Source organism: Panthera leo, chromosome Y, assembly GCF_018350215.1.
Source record: "Panthera leo isolate Ple1 chromosome Y, P.leo_Ple1_pat1.1, whole genome shotgun sequence".
NCBI classification, from domain to species: Eukaryota; Metazoa; Chordata; class Mammalia; order Carnivora; family Felidae; genus Panthera; species Panthera leo.
In genome coordinates, this window is record NC_056697.1 from 5,851,070 (window position 1) to 5,872,546 (window position 21,477).

The 21,477-nt window shown below is 47.4% G+C and overlaps 1 protein-coding gene across 1 annotated transcript in view; it reads right to left on the bottom strand.

The window, feature by feature from the left end:
- The window catches only part of ANOS1 (anosmin 1), a 182,256-nt gene extending 161,942 nt beyond the window's left edge, over positions 1–20,314 (bottom strand). Inside the window, exon 1 of the mRNA XM_042926553.1 lies at positions 20,023–20,314. Within this exon, the coding sequence (XP_042782487.1) occupies positions 20,023–20,229 (207 nt within the window). The 5' untranslated portion in view covers positions 20,230–20,314. The remainder of the gene's footprint in view (positions 1–20,022) is intronic.
- Positions 20,315–21,477: the final 1,163 nt, after the last annotated feature.

Here is a 21,477-nt window from a genome sequence, read left to right on the forward strand (position 1 = left end):
TCACTGAGGGCTCTAGGGAAGGATCCGTTCCATGCCTTTCTCTTAACTTCCCTGATTTCCTTGGCTTATGGCAGCCAGTCTAGTCTTCACATGGCCTTCTACCCTCACATCTGAGTGCGTCTGTGTCCAAATTCCCCCTTTGTAAAAGGACCCGGTCCTACTGCACTGAGGGTTCACCCCGCTCACACACAATTAAACCCGTAACAATGAGTAAAATAAATTCAAGCCATGGGGCAAATGCCATGTTGTTTGAACCACTCCCCAACCTGCACCCCAGGTGACAAGCCCTGCCTTAATATTTTCACTCACGTGTCCCATTGGCTTCAAACATCACTGTTACTGTTTATTCCTGAACTTTGGGCTCCTTGCCACCTCCTGGCATATGTCAGAGCACAGTGTCTCACTCGGGCCCATCTGCCCCTCCATCTCGCTGACAATAAGTTGTCCCGTCTTTACATAAAGCACTTAATTCTTAGGGCATATGTTTGCATCATAAGGAAGCATTTGCTAACCATCATGTAGACTGTTTATGATCAAGGAGTCCTGCTTTTGGTGAAAACGGACCCCTTAAGTAAGTGTGGAACCATAACCTATGCTTTACTATACTCATTCGTCAAGGGAGAGGGTTGGAATAGCTCTTTTGAACCATCGGTTACGGTTCCAATAGGTGAGGCAGCCCATGAATGCCTCCTCTGACCGTCTGTGTTCAGGGATGCAGGTCTCGATGAGGAATCCTTAAGAGGAACCTTAGAGAAGGCAGTTCATAAGTAGCCGAGGTCCATTTATGAAACAAAAATGAAGAACATAGAGTTGAGGGTATGGACACAGGGTGGAAAGAACGGTCTAGCTTATGAATGGTTCTCGTCTAAGAGCAGAAACAAATGCCACGTTGTTTGAACCACTCCCCAACCTGCACCCCAGCTAGACCTTAATCAAGTTTGCATAACCTTGAATGAAGGAAGGCTGGTTAGGAGAAAAATGCTGGGGCCAAGCGGCAGAGGAGGACTGAGTGCTACAACCCAGCACATCTTACCAAGCAGAGAAAGGCATTAGAGAGAAACCCTAGCACATAGACAAGTCCATAGCAGTGGTTCTCAAAGTAGGGCCCTGAAACCAGAATCAGTGGCCAGAAGCGTGTTAGACATGCAAATTCTAGGCTCTCACCCCAGACCTGCAGAATCAGAAATTCTAGGGACAGGTATAGTAAGCTGTGTTTTTAACAGGTCTGTTGGGTGATAATGAGCCTCGCTAAAGCTGCAGAACCTCACTGGGAAGACAGGAGGAGGACAATTCATCTCACTTTGCCCTCCGTGACTTGAACCATCACTCCGACTGCTTCTTTCTTCTCTCTCATCAAATTTACCAAGTAAATGGAGTCCTCCATCCAGCTTTTGAGTAGCTCATAGCATGCCAGTCATTAAAAAAGACAACATCAAGCAGTAAATTGATGTGTGCACAGGCACGTGTGTAATACACAACCAAGTCAAGTCTGTGTCTGTGCAGGTCGCTCAAGGCGATAGCATCCCTCACAGGTGAGGCCAAGTGGCCTCCACTGTGGCTTGGCCTCACCTCAGTCTATGGGCATCTTCTTTTTTTTTTTTTTTTTTTTTTAACGTTTTATTTATTTTTGAGATAGGGAGAGACAGAGCATGAACGGGGGAGGGTCAGAGAGAGAGGGAGACACAGAATCTGAAACAGGCTCCAGGCTCTGAGCAGTCAGCACAGAGCCCGACACGGGGCTCGAACTCCCGGACCGCGAGATCGTGACCTGAGCCGAAGTCGGACGCTTAACCGACTGAGCCACCCAGGCGCCCCTATGGGCATCTTCTTAAGAAATGACCCTAGGAAGATGCTATTTAGGGTAACAGGACAAGAATAAAGAGGATTTCAAAGGCATTCTCAAATCTCCCTATTATTTTTCAAAATAGATGCTTGACAGCTGTGAAGCTTGACAGGTGTGATCTGTTGTTGCTAATAAGGAGTTCCCACAAGGCACATTACTGCCTGGTTTCTGGCATGTTGACCAGCGGAGGATTAATTTTAAGTTATCAAGCTAATTACTCATCAGCATTAACAGTAGCCATAGAGAGCACGTTTCCAGATAGCAGGAGCTGAACTCTATTGCTATTATCACTGTAACCGTTTGGAAATTTCTACTTTGCACGAACATACAATGCCTCATAAATGAGAACAATTATTTCCATTTGCATTCCTATAGGATATTTTAGCAGCACGTTTGAGAATGCATGAAGTCCTAGAAGTCCTTATTTTAATACTAAAACAAAATCCACCACCTTGACATACACTTATATGCTGGAAGACTCAGGCTTTAGTTTAACTGACTTAAACTTGTAGTGGGGAAAATCTAAGCAAGAAAGAAAAAATTACTAGCACCACGTTTTTCCCATTCTAATTGACTTTAAGTCAGATTTTTATCACATTGTTTACTTGTGATATATGCTTTTTTCATTCTAACTTCTGTGTTATTCATTAGAGAATGCAGAATAATTCATCAGACTAAAATAAAGCACCTCGTGGTCAATTATACCCTGACTTATATGATATTCTAGCCCATTCATCACAATTCTGAGTTATTTTAATATGAACTTCAAAAGACAGTATGCTTTAATGAGAGACCACTTGAGAAAACATGATGAATTAAATGTGAGACGAGAAGAACAGCAGTAACCCCAAGAAAAGACTGCACTTAGAAAAAAAAATCAATTCTAAGAAAAATGTGTTATCTGCAGAATTATAAGCACCCAGCAGGAGGGAAGTCAGGTGTGGTTTCATAATAGAGTAGGTGACCTAGAATTCAATGCCCTTTTCTCCTTACACAATAGTTACCCAGGAATTCAAATTTCAATTAAAAATTCTACTGAACCTATTGCTATGCATCATATGGGAATAGAAAATCTTTAAGTGACAAATGCATAGAAGACATCTGAATGTCATTCTCTATCCATAGAACTAAGCACTTCCAAAGAAATTTCAAAGGGTAACTTTTTAAAATTAAAAAACTTAGGGGTGCCTGGATGGCTTGGTTGGTTAAGTCTGACTCTTGATTTTGGCTCAGGTCATGATCTCACATTTCGTGGGTTCAAGCCCCACATCGGGTTTTGTGCTCACAGCTCAGAGCCTGGAACCTGCTTTGGATTCTGTGTCTCCCTCTCTCTCTGCTGCTCCCCTGCTCATGCTCTGTCTTTCTCTCTCAAAAATAAACATTAAAACATTTTAATTAAAAAATTAAAAAAAAAATTAAATTACTTTTCTTAAAGAAATTTTAATTTTTTAGAGCAGTTTTAGATTCATATCAAAATTACAAGAAAGGTGCAGAGATTTACCATACAACCTCTGCCCCCACACATGCACAGCCGCCCCTTATCAATACCCACCCCCAGAGGGTACACATGTTACTACCGATGTGCCTACGCCCACACATCTTATTTACCCCCAGCCCACAGCTTACATGAGCACTCACTCTTGGTGTTGCACGTTCTATGGCTTTGAACAAATGTACAATGACATGTATCTACCATTATAGCATCATATAAGTAGTTTCACTACCCTAAAAATCCTCTGTGGTCACCCTGTTCATTCCCTCCCCTCAACCCCAACCCAAACACTTATCTGTTTACTGTCTCCTGAGTTTTGCTTTTTTAAGAATGTCATATAGTTGGAATCATAATATTGAGCCTTTTTCAGATTGGCTCCTTTCACTTAGTAAGCATTTAACTTTCCTCCATGTCTTTTTGTGGCTTGCTAGCTAATTAAATTTTAGTGCTGAATAGCATCCCATTGTCTAGACAGACCACAGTTTATCTATTTGCCTACTGAAGGACATCTTGGTTGCTTCCAAATTTTGGTAATTATAAAGGTGTATACATATCCATGCACAAGTTTTTTTATAAACATGAGTCTTCAGCTCATCTGGATCAATACCAAGGAACACAACTATTGGAGCAAGTGATAAGTGTATGTTTAGGGGCTCCTGGCTGGTTTAGTTGCTTGAGCATCTGACTCTTGATTTTGGCTCAGGTCATGATCCCTGAGTCATGGGATTGAGCCCTGATCAGGCTCTGCACTAAGCATGGAACCTGCTTAAGACTCACTCTCTCTCTCTCTCTCTCTCTCTCTCTCTCTCTCCCTCTCTCAGTTTCTCAAATTGAAAAAAAAAGAGTATGCTTAGCTTTTTGTTAAAAAACAAAATTTCACAAAGTAAATTTGAAGATGTAGTTGGCTCTATTAAGCAATTCATGAGCCCAAGCAACATCCCATCTGGTACGAGATGCTCTGAGGTGTTGCACAAAATGGAATGTTTCCCCGGAGGAAAAGAGTAGAGGAGGAAGTTGTTCAAGGAGAAGAAAGGATTATTCCATCTTCTCTTTGTAGGGAAGGGAATAGGAGGGTTGTTATCATGCAGATTAGCTCACTAGAGCTGATCAGCAAATTTCAGGTCTACTGTTAAAAGGTCACATTCCTCAGATAGGTTGAAACTGTAATTAAGTCTTACTTTGCCGTCCTGGATGGCAAATGACTTCCATTTTGGGCTGTTTCTTTTTCTTTCTTTTTTTTTTTTTTAAACAAAAAAGGCCAACCTGCCTTCCAAAATGGCTGCGCCATTTTCCATTCCCTCCAGCAGTGAACGCGAGTTCCTGAGGCTCCACATCACCACCAGCATTTGGATCTCCAAATTCCAGATCTGGGCCTTTCGGACAGGCATGTAGCAGTATCTTGTTTTTTAATGTGACTTTTCCCAATGACATGTGACATAGAGCCTCTTTTCACAAGCTTGTTTGCCACCTGCATATTTTGTCTGGTGAAGTCTTTGGCCCATCTATAAATCGGGTGTTTAAATTACTTTTTTCTGGCTCTCAGACCACACAGTGAAGTGCCCAGGATCAAGGGGGTACGTGTTCTTTATTTCTGAGTCCCAAGATATTCAGCGCAAGACACTTATTTGGTCTAACACATCTTAACAACAGCCACCATTTCTGGACAGCTAACTATATGAGAGGTTCCGCTCTAACTAAACTCCATCAGAGCAGAACCCAGTGAAATAGTACTCACCGCCAACCTCGTTATGGGTGAGGAGACTGAGCAAATGGAGGTTAAAGGGTCTCAAAGAAGGTTCGGAGACAACAGTTCTTGAAAAGGAGAAGTGGTTTACTTGCAGAGAAGTTCCCAGGGAATCAGACTTTAGGACCAGCTGGCAAAATTAAAACTTATTTTTTTTAATTTTTTTTTATTTTTTTGAGAGAGAGAGACAGAGAGCACAAGCAGGGGAAGGGCAGAGAGAGAGGAAAACACAGAATCTGAAGCAGGCTCCAGGGTCTGAGCCTTTAGCACAGAGCCCAACGCTGGGCTCGAACCCACAAATCATGAGATCATGCCCTGAGCCAAAGTCGGATGCTTAATCGACTGAGCCACCCAGGCTCCCCAAGATCTCATTAAGTAATCTCTACACCCAACATGGGGCTCAAACTTACAACCCCAAAATCAAGAGTCACATGCTCTACCAACTGAGCCAGCCAGGCACCCCGAGATCGCATTCTTTTAAGTAATCTCTACACCCAACATGGGGCTCAAACTCACAACCCCAAAATCAAGAGTCACATGCTCTACCAACTGAGCCTGCCAGGCATCCTGTATGCAAACAAAACTTTAGCCCTCATTTCATGTGATTATTCAAAAAAGGAGTTTCCTGGTTTTTTTTCTTCTGAAATTGTGCAGTAAATAATGGAACTAGACTGTACAAATCTTGCCGTATTAAAAATAGGTTAAAAATATGATACAAGTCCATGGCTCCTGAATAACACAAAGATCAAAATACAAATGTATGTCTGTTATAATGTGGTCTCACCTCCAAATACGTTTTCCAACAGTCAGTGTAACACTTCACAAGTGAATACATTCTGTCCAAAATTGTTTTAATTTCTCTGCAGCTGTGAGGACATTATCTCATAATTCCGGATACAAAAATGTGGACACAACAACAGAGGAAAGATGTTCCTACTTTTTTTTTTAGATCCCGGCCCAATGGGAATATAACTTCCCAGATGCAGGCCATTTCTGGAACGATCAGCAGATGAGTTTGGCTGTGCTGCTTTCAAAATGGTACAGCCAAGTGTCAACATAAAAAGAGAGAAGAAAGTGGGACGGACTGAAAGGGAGAATTCATCTCTATTCAGAGATGTCCTGGACAGTTCCACCAAACCTCTGCTGAGGGCTTACTATGTCCAAGGAAATAAGAAAGGAAGTGCCACATAGATGAGATTGTTTTGAGGGGCTACGAATACCTCAAAACATGGAGGAGACAATGGAAAACAAAATGTGTTTACCTTCAAACCACGAGTGCTTTAACGGTATGCAACATCTTATTTCTTGCACTTCCTGCACGCTGAACACATTTAAAAGAATCACAGTTGGGGTGCCTGGGTGGCTCAGTTGGTTGAGCATCTGACCTCGGCTCAGGTCATGATCTCACAGTCCGTGAGTTCAGACCCCGTGTCGGGCTCTGTGCTGACAGCTCAGAGCCTGGAGCCTGCTTCCGATTCTGTGTCTCCCTCTCTGACCCTTCCCCATTCATGCTCTGTCTCTGTCTCAAAAATAAATTAACATTAAAATAATAATAATAATAATAATAATAATAATAATAATAATAAAATAAATAAAAGAATCAGTTACCAAAACACAGCACGGCAACTTTTTTCTCCAACTCTTTTCTCCTTCTTTCAGGAACTAATCAGTGGCAATCTTATAATTAACTTAGCATTCTTATAATGAACAGACTTCAACTCTGGAAAGCAAGCCCCGACTTTACGTGGTGATGCAATCTGTAACTTTGCCTTTTCTTGAATCATCCGTATAGCAGGGCTGTTGGGCAAGACTGGTTTTCAACCCAGGGGCCTGGATGCCACTGGATCTCCATACGGCTGGGGTGGTGTTCTGCTCAGTTCACCGCACACCTCTATGATGTGCCGATCACTGTTCACTGGTGGAAATAGCCATCAAGCAAGAGATGAAACATCAGGAAGCAGGTCAAAAATGAGCAGCTTGCCGTGAAGAACAGACAATGGAAATGTGAGTTATCTCACAAGAAACTGTTTGCATGGAGGTTTGTCAGGAAACATTTCCACATTTCCAAATGCAGGGGATATTATTATTATTATCATCTCCCATGACTGTAAAGGGTCTTGGTATTTGCATCCTACAGGGTCCACTCATCAGCTGGAAAGCAAGCTAAAGGCCCTGAAATGCCAGGCCCCCTGGCATATTTCGTTTCTCAGAACAGGACATGGAAACTCGTCCCGGACCCAGGACGACACATTAATATGAGGTGTGTAACCTCATTCGAACCTGTCCTGGCATCTTACGTTTCCATGACTCTTCGTCAATTTTCTTTCCAGCCCACAAACTCTAACAGGATACATCTCACAAGAGTGCCATTATTCCCAGTTGTATAGGCGTTTAAAGACAGGAGCAGAGACATTATTTCAGTCTAAAAAGGGCTGTCTCTCTCAATCATGTGTTACTAGAAAATTAAACAAGAGTCGATTCACTTACGTTGCATGAACCACTTTATACTAAAACCCAAACAGGAACACAGTGAATAGGTAAAAATTGCCTTTAACCCAAAAGCTTTGTGTTTGCATTTAGACCTTCTCAACTGTTTCAGCCTTTCTTTTAGAGGAACTTGCCAGTAAGCAACCTCCCAACCAAGAATGGAACCTATCTGGTTTGTCTTTAGATAATAAGAACGTCACTTACATTAGAGGGAGTGAGGAACGCCAAAAATAATTTCATGTGTTGCAAACTACGACTTACTGATGCATTGTAATATAGTGGGTTGAAGAAGGGTATAAACTGGAAATAAAATAAGGAGAAAACATCTCTGAAGTTCAAAAGGAAATGAATTCCCAATTTTCCTCTGGTCCCAAGCACTGGTACGATTAATGACATTTTTGGAAGGTGATGAATTACTTTGCAAAATTAATGTTTCTTATTTCATTAGAGGGAGTCCTATTTTCATTTCTGGACTCATAAAATTGTCACTTCTTTGGACATAATCAGACATTAGCGGTGAAATGATTAGATAGTAAATTAAGGGACATATGCATATGTGTTGGCTGAAGGTAACTTGAGATCCTGTGCAAACCAATGAGGAAAACACACTTCCTCAAGACAGAGATACTCATCACCATACATTATATAATTTAAGCAGTGACCACTTAACCACCTTACCTTTCAAACTAGGAAGGCAATAGATATGCAAAACAAAATTATAGATCTTTGAGGTCACTGTAACAGAATATTTTCTCACCTGGGCAGGATATTAACAACCAGGAGAGTAAATAGCTTATGAAGTGACAAATGTTACTACAATTTAAAACAAAAAGGTAAACACAGTGTGAATTAAAAGTTTTTTTAGCTTTCTTCCCCCCTCTTAATAGGCTATTTTTTCTCAGATTCCCCTCAGGATAGAGTTGAGCACTTTGGGTATAAAAGAACCCCAATTTGTCACCATTTTCAAGTGCAGCCCTCCTCATTGTCCAATATTTATATCTTACAGAGATGCTGGAAAGAATCATAAAGAATAGGGGTGCCTTGGTGGCTCAGCCGAAGTGTCCGACTTGGGCTCAGGTCATGATCTCATGGTTCGTGGGTTTGAGCCCCACGTCAGGCTCTGTGCTGACAGCTCAGAGCCTGGAGCCTACTTTGGATTCTGTGTCTCCCTCTCTCTCTGCTCCTCTCCCCTCACATGCTGTCTCTCAAAAAAATGAATAAACGTTAAAATTTTTTTTTAGAATCATAAAACACACACACACACACACACACACACACACACACACACAGAGTCTCCCAAAACAAAAACAAAAAGAAAGACAGCAAACACAGAAGGGACACTTAGTTCTTGGAAGGAGCTGTCACATACGTGCACAATTACCACTTGCAAACAGTGTGAACATGTCCCCGCACCACAGAGAAGTACAATGGCAGCTGGGAACCAAGAGCAAGGTCATGTCCTGAGACCTCTGTTATTCCCAGACAGCAAACTCTAGGGCATCCAGGAGCCCAGCTGTGGTCAAGATGTTTCTGCAAGGATCACAATTCTACTTTGTTGGACAAGTGTTAGCGGTGGTGGACAGAAACAAAATCCATTTATAGGAAAGAAAAAAAAAACCTCTTCATCTAAGAAGTTATGATTATGCATTAAACCAACATGTATGAAGATTTTAAATGATGCATGATTATAATAGTTTCTTCACTTCATAACTCTTTGCAACTACTTGCTTCAGTGTTTCTCTCCCCCCTCCCCCCACCCCCCGCCGCCTTTCTCTAGCAGAAAATAATGCTTGTGAGAGCAGGAAGTATGTCTCACTTATGCTGGGTCCCGCAAAACCTAAGATACTTGAAAGATGATGGTGTTTGACAGATTCTCACTGGTTGGAAGAAGGATCTGGATGGTTAAATGCACAGGGGATGGGTGTTGATGGACTGGTATTTTTTCAGGCTTTTCCTGTCATACCATTCATCTTTCAACTATCCACAACTGCACCCTTCTGTGATGCACTGGTCTCTCCAGGAGCCAATGAGAGAACGAGAAGTGTAGGAATATTTTCCCCCAAAACTCAGGTTCTCACTTATGTTATAGTTGATATTTCCACTCTGTCTTCTCTCCCTGTTAACATCCCGAGAAGCGGGGTCATTCCGTATAAGTATTTGGGAATATGACAATTAGTGCTTGAGTTTCTGCTATGAAGCCTCGGTTCCCTCTCTTCCAGACCTTCAACTTTCTTATCTGTAAAAGAAAAATAACACTCCTGACCTCACAGAGTTGCTGTGGAGGTCAAACAGATATTTTATGTGAAACTACTTCGTCACCACCAAGACATTGTCAAACGCAATGCTAACTCTCTTCTAACCCGTGGCTCAGTAATTCAGAAGAGTTTCTTACTAGGGGTCCGCCCCCATGAATTGAGACTGGGGTCCTATCTCAAGCTGCAGCATTATGGCGAGGAGACGGAATGGACAGCCTCCTTCTCTCGCCTTCTCATGCTTCTCCGGGGCTCTCTCTGAATGCTGCTGGCAAGATCTCACAAAGATCAAGTAAAGAAAAATCATTGTGTTTAGCGGTGTGGCCCATGGTTCAACCACAGCAACAAGAACCACGAAGAGTTGTACATACACGTGTGATGGCCTGGCCATGCTTTTAGCCTGTTCTGTAGAGCAAAGGACCTGAGCTTCAGTACAGCAACTAAGGACCAGTTCCCAAAGCCTGGCTGCTAGCTGAGAGCCTGATACTGTATCACGTCCATCAGGAGCACTGGGCGTCCGCAACAGAGAAAATTGTCGGAAGACTCTGCCTTTCCTCATGTTGACTGCTCTGGGCTAGAAGAACACAGCATTTGAGGTTTTGCCCAAGGGTCCTCTCCCCTAGGACACTTTCTCTAAAGGGAGATGCTCCTTCCTCAGAGATCTCATACAAATAACTATCTTCGCAGGCACTTGTGGACCAAAGTCTTAGCCACCACTAGACTAGAAGTTCCTCATAAGCAGGGATCTTACAGTCTCATCTTTGAAACTGCAGCAGCCTGTCCACAGTAGCCGAAATAAACTGATGAAAGCAGTGCTTTTTGTTTTTTAAAGGGAGAGACAGAATGAGCATCTACAGTCTGTGATTTACATTAAAATGAGCCATAACCTGGGTGGCTCAGTCCGTTAAGCATCTGACTTCAGCTCAGGTCGTGATCTCATGGTTTGTGAGTTCTAGCCCCACATCAGGCTCTGTGCTGACAGCTCGGAGCCTGGAGCCTGCTTCCAATTCTGTGTGTGTGTCTCTCTCCTGGCCCCTCCTCTGCTCACATTCTGCCCCCCCCCCCAAAATAAACATAAAAATTTTAAAATAAACATATTTGAGGGGCTCCTGGGTGGCTCGGTCGGTTGGGCATCCAACTTCGGCTCAGGTCATGATCTCACGGTCTGTGAGTTCGAGCCCCGTGTCGGGCTCTGTGCTGACAGCTCAGAGCCTGGAGCCTGTTTCAGATCCTGTGTCTCCCTCTCTCTCTGCCCCTCCCCTGTTCACGCGCTGTCTCTCTCTGTCTCAAAAATAAATAAACGTTAAAAAAAATTTAAAATAAAATAAAATAAACATATTTGAACCATAAACACTGCTCCCATATTCCTTTCTTTACTTATTGGCTATCAATGATAACTACTTTTCTCCAAGCTTCTCCACCATCATCAGGAGACATAAGCTAAATCCAAATAACAGAAAATGTTCTAAGTGCTTCTTCATTTATTTTTTATAATTTTTTATTTTTTATTTTGAGAAAGAGAGAGAAACAGAGACATGCAATCTGAAGCAGGCTCCAGGCTCTGTCCAATCTGAAAAACAACCGTGTTGAATGAGATCAGGTATCTCCGAAGGTAGGTGTCTGAGATTGGGTTTCCTACAAGCAGTGGCTGGAAGGGGGCTTCCTGAATATATGATATATTGGGGGAAGCCCTCAGTGGAAAGGGAGGGAAGAGATCTCAGCTGGAGGCCTGCAGAAGCCTGGTCCCATGCAATGCTTTGGAGCATAAACTGTACCGAAAAGAGTTATTCCAGTGGGCGGGGGCTGGGCTCCTATGGCCTCCAGCAGTGAGCCAATGGCAAGATTCGCCCTCATTGAGGGAAGAGGATACATTGCCTTGCTGGCAATACGGTGTCCATGGGCAGAAAGTTAGTCTCTAAGGGGAGCAGCTGTAAGCCATTAGCAGCTAGCTGATACAGGAGCTGGGGGTTAGGGAGGTGAGGGACAGAAGGTCACCAACAGCATCTACCGAGAAGGAATAGGTGTCTATGACCTACTTTCAATATTTCAGAGAATCCAAAAGAAATTACACATTTTCCTAAGATGATGGTACGCAGATTAGTAAAAGGTCAGGAAGACGGCTTCATCAGCCAACTCTGTAGTGTGGGCGACTTCCTGCTGATCTGAAGCTTGAAAGAGTTAGGGGTATCTTTGATTAATGTAAAGAGGAAAAACTAGGTCATACCTAATAAATGCCATATGTACGTAGACTGCACACTTTCACAACGTGGAGCCCAAATACGTGAAGTAGAAATGTGTAAGACAGCGCTGGGACAGTGAAGGTCTGTGCGCTCAGGCAAGTCTTTCCAAAGATAAGTTCTGCAGTAATTCGCACAAGGGCATTGCAGTGGGGCATCTGCAGTGTTCCTTGTCCTGTTTTTCATAGATAAGATGTATTCTGATGATATCACATGCATCCCCAGCCCCCACCCTCAAAATTGTGTGAGAGGAGAATTCTCTAGAGCATTGCCAAGTTATGCAAAGAAACCTGTCCGTTTCTGAATTAATATAAGCAGAGCCCGCTGACTTTCATAAGTTTCTCTCCCTAACCGGAAAGTTTTGTTTTGTTTTTTAAAATATTTTTTTAAGTAATCTCTACACCCAGTGTGGGGCTTGAACTCACAACCCCAGGATCAAGAGTCCCACACTCCATGTACTGAGTCAGCTGGGCACCCCAACTACCTAACCCTATGGGGTTTTTTTTTAATGTTTATTGTACTTTTGAGAGCAAGACAGAGACAGAACACGAGCAGGGGAGGGGCAGAGAGAGAGGAAGACACAGAATCTGAAACAGGTTCCAGGCTCTGAGCTGTCACCACAGAGCCTGACGTGGGGCTTGAACCCACAAACTGTGAGATCATGACCTCAGCCAAAGATGGACACTTAACCAACTGAGCCACCCAGGTGCTCCTAACCATGGGTATATGGTTTTATACCCATTCACCGAAACGCACTAGAACAGGTTACACAATGGAATCTGGTGAATCCATTTCAAAGAAATCATAACCTCCTAACTTATGATTAAGTTTTTTACGTGGAAACACAGCGACAACATTAACTTTTAACTCTTTAAGTTAGGCCTTCAAACACACATACATGCATACAGTATATCATCTGTTTATACGCACAAATATATATGAATATATACAATATAAACATATGAAAGTATGTATTTCTTCTTTAATGATACAGCGAACAAAGAAATGAGCAAGTCAATAAGTGTTCTTTAATATGTGTTTAAAATGCTCTATAACAGTCACAAGAAGAGAGACTTTTAAATCACATTCAAGGAGAAACACCGAATTAAAAACACAAACGTCCGCCATGATTAGCCCAATGTTTAGTTTGGTTAAATTCAGAAATTCTTAGAAACACAGCCAGAGATCCAAGGGACCCAGACCAGGAAATACAAAGGCCAAAGCTGAGGATGCCCTTTCTTCCCGGGGCCTCTCCAAATGCCTGGCCATTCTGCCTTAGAACTTAAAAATCACCTCAGGGCCAAGTAACACGCCAGGGCTGGGTATATTCACCACAGAAATAGTGCTGCAAAGTCTGTGAGCCTCAGGCTGATTTGTGGCTCCTAAGGGTTTTTGATGTGATAATTGTTTGTTTACTTTTTCTTGGAGGAGAGGCTGGTCCTCTAAGTAGAATGAGCTAATCACTAGCTTAGTTCTTTCTTTTGCCAAAACAAACAGCTTCCAATTACTGCTAAGAGAAGCCTCTGATCTCTCTAATCAGCTACCTAAGCAAGCCTATCTGTGGTACTTTATAGGGTGAATAATGTCCCATTAAACAAGAATCTCTTACCACTAATAAAACTCTAGACCCATTGGGCCATGCCTGCCAGCAACCTGCTACTTATCTTCTAACAGGAAGATGTGCTCCTTTCCTGAGCAGTGGCGAATTCTGGCAAAGGAAATAAATAAACACATTTTTCCTTCCTCCGTTGCACATGGCCTACTATTTGTCCTCAAGTCCTGTTCTCTTGAGCCTCCTCAGAGAAAATACAGGCACAGAAAAGAGCAGATTCCGGGTCTCCTCGTACTTAGTGAAATGACTGTTTTTTTTTTTAATATGAAATTTATTGTCAAATTGGTTTCCATACAACACCCAGTGTTCATCCCAACAGGTGACCACCTCAATGCCCATCACCCACCCTCCCCTCCCTCCCACTCCCCATCAACCCTCAGTTTATTCTCAGTTTTTTTAAGTCTCTTATGGTTTGGCTGTTTCCTGCTCTTTTTTTTTCCTTCCCCTCCCCCATGGTCTTCTGTTAAGTTTCTCAGGATCCACATAAGAGTGGCAACGTGGATGGAACTGGAGAGTGTTAAGCTAAGTGAAATAAGTCATACAGAGAAAGAAATGACTCTATCTTTAAGGCCCTGAGGCTGAGTTCCATGGTTGCCACAACGAAGCAAAATCAGGGGAGGCAGGAGCGGTGTCTGCTCGGAATGTCCCAACTGCATAAGGGAGGGAGTCACTCTTAAGTTAAAAGAGACTCACCAGAAAAGAAAGCTTATTTCAGACACAATCTTCCCTCCTTTCTTCTTTAATATTTTAGTGAAGTTGAGGAAACAAGGGTAGAGGTTATTCCCAAGTGAATATAGATCAGCATCATACGCTGGAACGTTATGGAAAACCCTGTGAAGAATCCTCATGGCAAGTGGGCTTAAGCCCCGCCAAGGGTTCTGCACCCTTGAAATACAAAAGCCCAAACCAGGGCCGGCTTCACGGATCTATGAACAATGCACGTGGCTCATGCTCAGGGGACCAGTGTCTGGGGTTTGATGCTCTGTGCTCACCATATTGAAAATTTCAATGATTTTATCCTTGAGTTTGTGTTTCATATGGGCTGGCACAACAGTGAAGCTCATCCTGGAGGCGTGGAGCCTCAAATCACGCATGATCCTGCCTCCCAGTGCCCCTTCACCTTGTCAGAAAAGGTTCTCGGCTACCCACTCCCGTGTCCCCTGCACCCAGTCTTCTGCCCCCACCAACTCCTTGCCCCCAAATGACTGTCACACTCTGTCCCCTGCCGTGACCTGGACAAGGGTCAGGGAGGGTTGATGTTGGGCATGCGTGCACTGAAGTGTCCCAGAATCCAGTGTGGCTGCCCTCATGTCACGCGGGAAATACCACACTGGTGGGTGGGGTGGCCAGCCAGAGTCTAAGACACCCAAGGAGCAAGCCCATCCCAGGTACAGGTATCTACTGCATCCAGCAAGGGGGTTGCAGTATACTTGGGGGTTGCCCATTTGCCATGGTTGGAGCACTAGGAGAAGGAGACCCTTGGCCCAACTCCCAGAGGACAGCATCTAGAACAAAGTGCAATGCATTGGTCTAGAAGCTTGCAGAACAGGGTACCAAGAGTACCTGAGTAAGCATGTCCGCATCTGGCAGACCCCAGGTACCTGGGAAGGTCTACACACATCCTGCAGATCCTCCTGTGAAATGCCCACTGGGCACACCCCATGTTGCACACTTGGCGGGGGAGGGGTTCTCTCTTCTCCCTTCCCTCCTTCCTGAGTCTGGCTTCTCCTTGTCCCTCTAGCCCATCTCAAGGCACCCTCCAGGCATGAGTCAGGAACGACAAATTGTGAAATGCTGCTGATTTGGCAGACAGGTGACATGCTCCGATATTTGCACGTAACACTGGCACTGAATATAAAGATGAAGATTAAAATCCAAAGGACTAACTTAACTTTTCAATTTTTCTTTACTGCAAATGACATTGCATAGCCAGTTTGAAACGCCATGACAAACTGAAAGAGCCACGGAAGGAAAAGTGTTTTATATTTTAGTTCCTTGAACAACACTCTTTTTTCTTGATATTTGAAATAATGGCCCATACGTTTTCATTTTGCACCGGCTCCCAAAAATTCGGTAGTCAGTCTTGAAGTAAATTAACCAACTAATCAAGGTGCCTGGGTGGCTCAGTCGGTTAAGCATCCAACTCTTGGTTTCAGCTCAGGTCACGATCTCAGTTTCATGAGTTTGAGCTCCACACGCACGGAGAGTGTGGAGCCTGCTTGGGATTCTCTCTCTCTTGCTCTCTCTGCCTCCCTGCCCCACTCACTCTGCCTCTCTCAAATAAATAAATTTTAAAAATCTAAAAAACTTTAACCAACTAGTCAATAAAATCCTAAAAATAAGAATAAAACTGGGGTGCCTGGGTGGCTCATTCAGTTGAGCATCCAACTTCAGCTCAGGTCACGGTCTCGTAGTTGTGGGTTTGAGCCCTGCATCAGGTTCTGTGTGCTGACAGCCCGGAACCTGGAGCCTGCTTCGGATTCTATCTCTCTCTTTCTCTCTCTCTCAAAAGTAAACATTAAAGAAAATTAAAAACAAAAAAGAATAAAACCAAGGACTTGTAGCCACCCAGAACCCGGCTCCACTATTAGCTGTGTGAGTAACCTACCTTCTCAGCACCTCTGTTTCTTTATCAGTTAGGAAACAAACACTACCTTCTTCGGATGGTTCTGGCACTTACTCATCTTCCCGTTGGTGTCAGCTCCGTTGCTGCCATCACTTTCATTATCCCCACCGTGTTCCATGCTCTCTGCCTTGCCAGCAGGTACTTGTCCCCCATGGGACCCACGTGAGGCTGGAAGTTCAAGGAGGTGGCCTGCCCACACCACCCACGTGCCCAGTGGCCAAGCCTGCGGGAGAGCAGGTCTGCCTGGCTCCAGAGGCCACATGTCTGCTCCACACCCCACAGCCCAGATCTCACGTTCACAAGGAGGCCCTTCCCAACCACCCCTGTTGGGGGCATCGTAACGCCATCGTGTATGTGATATGTGCAAACCTGCAGTGTGCCCAGTGCCCCGCACAGGGAGCCAAGGGCTGTGCCAGATAACTCCAGAAGTCCCCAGTCACCATTCCCGCCTGCATGGATCAGCACCGAGTCCCGCGGGCTTCCGGGCCCGGGTGATAGCTACGTGGCCGGCAGGTGATGCCCACCAGCACCGCAGAGGCGAAGGGACCAGGTGCACCCCATCTACCCAAGACCCTACAGCCTCGTCACTTTCACAGGAGGCTGGAAGGTGTGTGGAACTGGGGCAGAGACCACTCAATTGCAGCCTCCTGTGCGGGCCTGCCGCTCCAGGGCAGTGCCCCCAGACGCTCCAAGTCTTTGTCTACACCATGAGTGCGGACGCCGGGTCCTTCCCAGCCCAGCCCTGGCAGCTCATGTCGTGGTTTCACGGTTCGTGAGTTTGAGCCCCGCGTCGGGCTCCATGCTGACAGTGCAGAGCCTGCTTGGGGTTCTCTCTCCCTCTCTCTCTGCCCCTCTCCAGCTTGTGTGAACTCTCTCTCTCTCAAAAATAAATAAATAAACTTGAAAATACATAAATAAATAAGAGAAATGGGTATTTGTGACTATGTTCTGTAGACCAGTCCTCTGCAGGCTCCTTCGCCTACTGCCTGTGGATCTCAGTAGCCTCACCTTTCCTTCCCTTGAATGGACCGTGCCCCTTCTCACTGTGTTGTTCCCCTTGAGGGGGTCTTCAACTCTGTAGGGCTCTTGAGACCAGCCAGGGGGAAGCATTCACGGACTGCCTGCCCGTTTGCCATCAGAACGCATCTGTCTTACCTCTTCCTGGTGCTGACCAGGGAAAGGAAACTTGAGGGGTAGGAAGTCAGCCTGTGCATTCTGTTGTGATGCAGTTTGATTGTCAGGAAGATTTGCGAGTCTTCAACTTAGAAACTTGGGCTTTGAGCCCCGACTCTGCCCACTGTCCAGCATCCTTGTAAGAACTAAATAGTGCTTTTAAAAGCACTGAACATGTTTACTGCAGCCGGCCCTGCAGAGTTGCTTCTCTGAACCTTTTTCTGGTTTCTCAAATTGAAAAATTAAAAAGCAGTTGATAGGACTGCATTCAAAACATGCAGACACATTTATGCCACAGTCAGATCTCCTCCATCTCTAAAATCAGCAGTGGAGGGGCACCTGGAAGGAGCTGTTCCACAAGCCTCCTCTCGCCCTGGCCTTTCCTGTTAACAAACAACACGTGCCCTGGAAGGAGCTGGAAGCAGCCTGACCTGCATCGTCGCCCAATTATTTAACAAGGGGGCAGGGACAGGGAGGCTCCAGGGCTTATGAGGAGAGTGAGGTGCTGCCTTTTCAAATCTGAAGGAAGCTTAATCCGGGCAATTTAGGTAAATCAGATAGGCATTACCAGGTTAGGGTTAAACCTCCAAGAATGGCTTGGCAATTGATTGCAGAAACAGCAGCTATTAAGTCCTGAGTAATTTGCAGCTTACCCCACCCCAGCTAATTAAAATGTAATCAGGATTGTCTGGCAATGTGTGTTCCGTCAGCAGTTTTTCTTGTGAAGAGAAATCATGCCAGGAGACCACAAGAAAAGCCTTTCACGGGAATTGGCTTGATCTAAACTGCTTCTTTAGCCGCTTAAACTGTAAAACAAATAAATTATAGCAACTGACAATTCAATTAGAAAGAAAGAAGGAAGGAACGAAAAGATACTCTTTCTCTCCAAGAATGGGTTGCTCTGTTTTGTTTTCTGGGGCGGATTAAACCGTAGTGTACATCGCATCTTGTCAGGAGAGGGGCTCTGGCAGGGCAGGGCGGTTTGGAAACCAGGTGGCCGGGGAGGAGCCCTCTCCAGGATGTCCGCGTCGTGTCAGCGCGGAACAGGAGAACGCGGTTTTCCCTTTCTCCACAGAGACGGGAGGACGGCAGCGGCGGCCAGTGCCTCGGAAACCCACTACGTGTTGCACGAATGCGCACTCACGCACATGCACGCTTCGCGAGCGGGTGCGATCTCTGAGGATCCCAACTTTGAGTTCTGTGCGACCCGGCGCTAGGTTCCATTAGCTCTCGGGCCACGAGGGACATCCCCAAGGCTATGGAGATTTGTCCCAAACTCTACCGTCATTACAATCGCCTCCTCTCGCAGCTTAGTAGCCGGGGCCCCTTGGAAAGCCCCCTGTGGGAGGTGGGAGGGGCGCCCAGTTTATTTCCCAAGATCAGAGGGCTGATCTTGCAAAGATCCCGGGTCTCCTTCTGGCCTCCACAGCTTTCCTGAGGCAAGAAGGAAGGTAAAGCTTGGAACAGGTGAGCCGCTAAGGAGAGAGGCGGGAAGGCCGTGGAGAGAACGACGGCACACGAGAGAAATAAGGCGTCTGCGAGAATGATTTCACACCGTGCGCACTCGTGTGTGTGCTGGGAACAGGAACAGGACGCGCCTCCGCAGAGCCGGCCGGCCGCGCAGATGCGCCCCCCCGCACCCCGGGTTCCCACGCCGAGACCTGCGGGGACCCTTGCTACTGTGGCTCCCCGCAATCCACAGGCGCAAAGGCGCGCTTCTCTGAACCTCCGACGTTCACGCTCATCCAAACGCACGCTCTCCCATCCTCAAGCAGAAGGTCGTACGGGGCCCGGGGGAGTCACCGACCCCGGGGCTCTGCTCTGAGCACCCAAACCCGGCCCTCCAAGTCCCGTGTCCCGTGCATCGCTTCCCTTACTCTGCACACTATCCGCTGGCAAGACGGAGAAGCTCCGGAGCTCCAAACTGGGGCGCGCACAGCGACCCTCCCCCCCGCCCCAAACCCACACATTCTGGAACAGACTACTCGGCCCCAGCGCCCCGTCTGCGTCTCCAAGGCGGGGGGGGGGGGGGGGGGGGGGGCGCGAGCTCCCGGCCCGCGGATGATGAAAGCGGCGCTCAGAAGAGACAAAAGTGTCGGCCCGCGGGCACCTGCGGGGCTGGGCTGCCCGCGCGGGTCCCCAGGCGCGGCTGGGCGCGCCTCCCGGCCTCCCTCCCAGCGCCGGCGGCACCGAGGGCCCCGCCGCGCCCGGGACTTTGCGGGACTGGCCCGGAGCCCCGCGCGCGGAGTCGGGGGAAACTCACAAGCGCGCACACGCAGCCTCGGAATCTGCACGGCGGCTCGCCCCCTCCCCAGACAGCGCCGCTCGTTTTCCGCCGGGAAAGGAGAGCTGGCAAGGATGCTGCAGTCTCGGGTTCCTTCGGAGGAGGCGGCTGGGGACGGGGGCTCGGCAGCCCCGCTTGGAAAGCCACGCCGAATCGGGACGGCGGGATCCGCGCGCCGAGCGCGGCCACAAGTTGGGGCGCCCAGGCCGGGAGGCAGGCGGCGCGCGCGCCCCCCGCCACGGCCCGCGGCGCCAGCGCGGCGGTTCCCGTACCTGGAAGTGCTGGAAGAAGGCGGACATGCGCGTGATCTGCAAGCTGAGGCACCTGGACGAGCAGCGCGCGCGCTGGACGCTCACGGCCGACAGGGACTCGTCCAGCCGCCGAGCGGCCGCGGCGCCGGGGCCGCCCGCCAGGCAGCCCCCGCAGGCCGCCAGCCAGAGGCAGAGGGTCAGGGCCGCGCCGGGCGCCCCGGGCACCATGGCTGCAGGTCGGGGGCGCGGGCGCCGGGCGCTGGCCGAGGCTCCCAGCTCCGCGCCGGGGCCGCACTGCCGGGGACACCTCGCGGCCGCCGCAACTCCGCTGGAAAGTTCAATCATTCAACTCCAGCCCCGCGCCTTCCCCGCCAACCTCCTCCCCGCTCGGCCTCGGGGGGCGGGGTGAGGGTGACAGGCGGCCGCGCCATTGGCTGCGAGGAAAGTGAGTGACAGGGGGGCCGGGCCGAGGGCCGTGGGCCGGTCTAAGGGGCAGCGAGCCCCCGCGCTCAGAGGCTGGGCGGCGCGGACCCGGTCTCCCCCGTGCGCCCCGCTCTGGGTGGTCGGGCTCCCACGCAGGCTCTCCGGCAGTCCGCACCCCCCCCGCCCCCCACCGTCCAGGTGATAAACCGCAGGTGGGAGCAAGCCCGGGCCTGCGATGTAGCTGCCTTCTTGGAAAGGAGGGCCCGGGGACCCCCAAGGGCGTCCAACCCGCCCAAGGAAGGACGCAGCGCCTGGAACTTGGAGGCTTCCTCTCCAGTTTGTACCCCGGGTCCAGACTCCGCTCATACTTTCGCATATTCGAATTTCCTTTTTTTTTTTTGGTCCCAAATAGTGGAAAAGAACTAAGTAACAGAACTGAAATGGGCATTTCAGTGACATTTTCCTTCCTCTCCCTCCCTCCCCCATTCCTTCTTTCTTCCTCCCTTCTTCCTTCATTATAATGACCTGGGAACCCATGTGAGTACCTAGCAAGTGACATTTGTTAAACAACAGCCCCACACTCGCTGTTTCCTTGGGTGTCTGTTTTCCTGGTAAGCGCTACTCTCCCAGTGTGGTGATTCCAAACAGAAATCTTTCCCAAACCCTTCCCCATGTATCTGTCCCAAGCCTCTTGGTTCAGCCTTTGTAGCAGGAAACTGCAGCCCCACTATTTCTTGCCATCTTTTCCCGTGCTCTCTCAGCACACATGTTTTCTGTCCCCAGAGAGGGCCGTGCCACAGAAAGAGCTGGGGGCGCAACCCTAAGACGGTACCTGGAACAGAGTTTATGCTTCCCTGAGCTCCATGGGGAAGGGACAGCGCTCAGTCTCCTGGCTTGTAGAAGCCCCGAGAGAGGGCCGAGATGGGATCCTGCAGGCTGTGCTTGAGGCATGGGGATATTTATTTAACAGGACTGAGTCAAAAAGAGCCATGCACACCCCTTTTCAGGTGCAGACCACCTGACTGACGTCCCTGTGCCCTGACGGCTCCACAT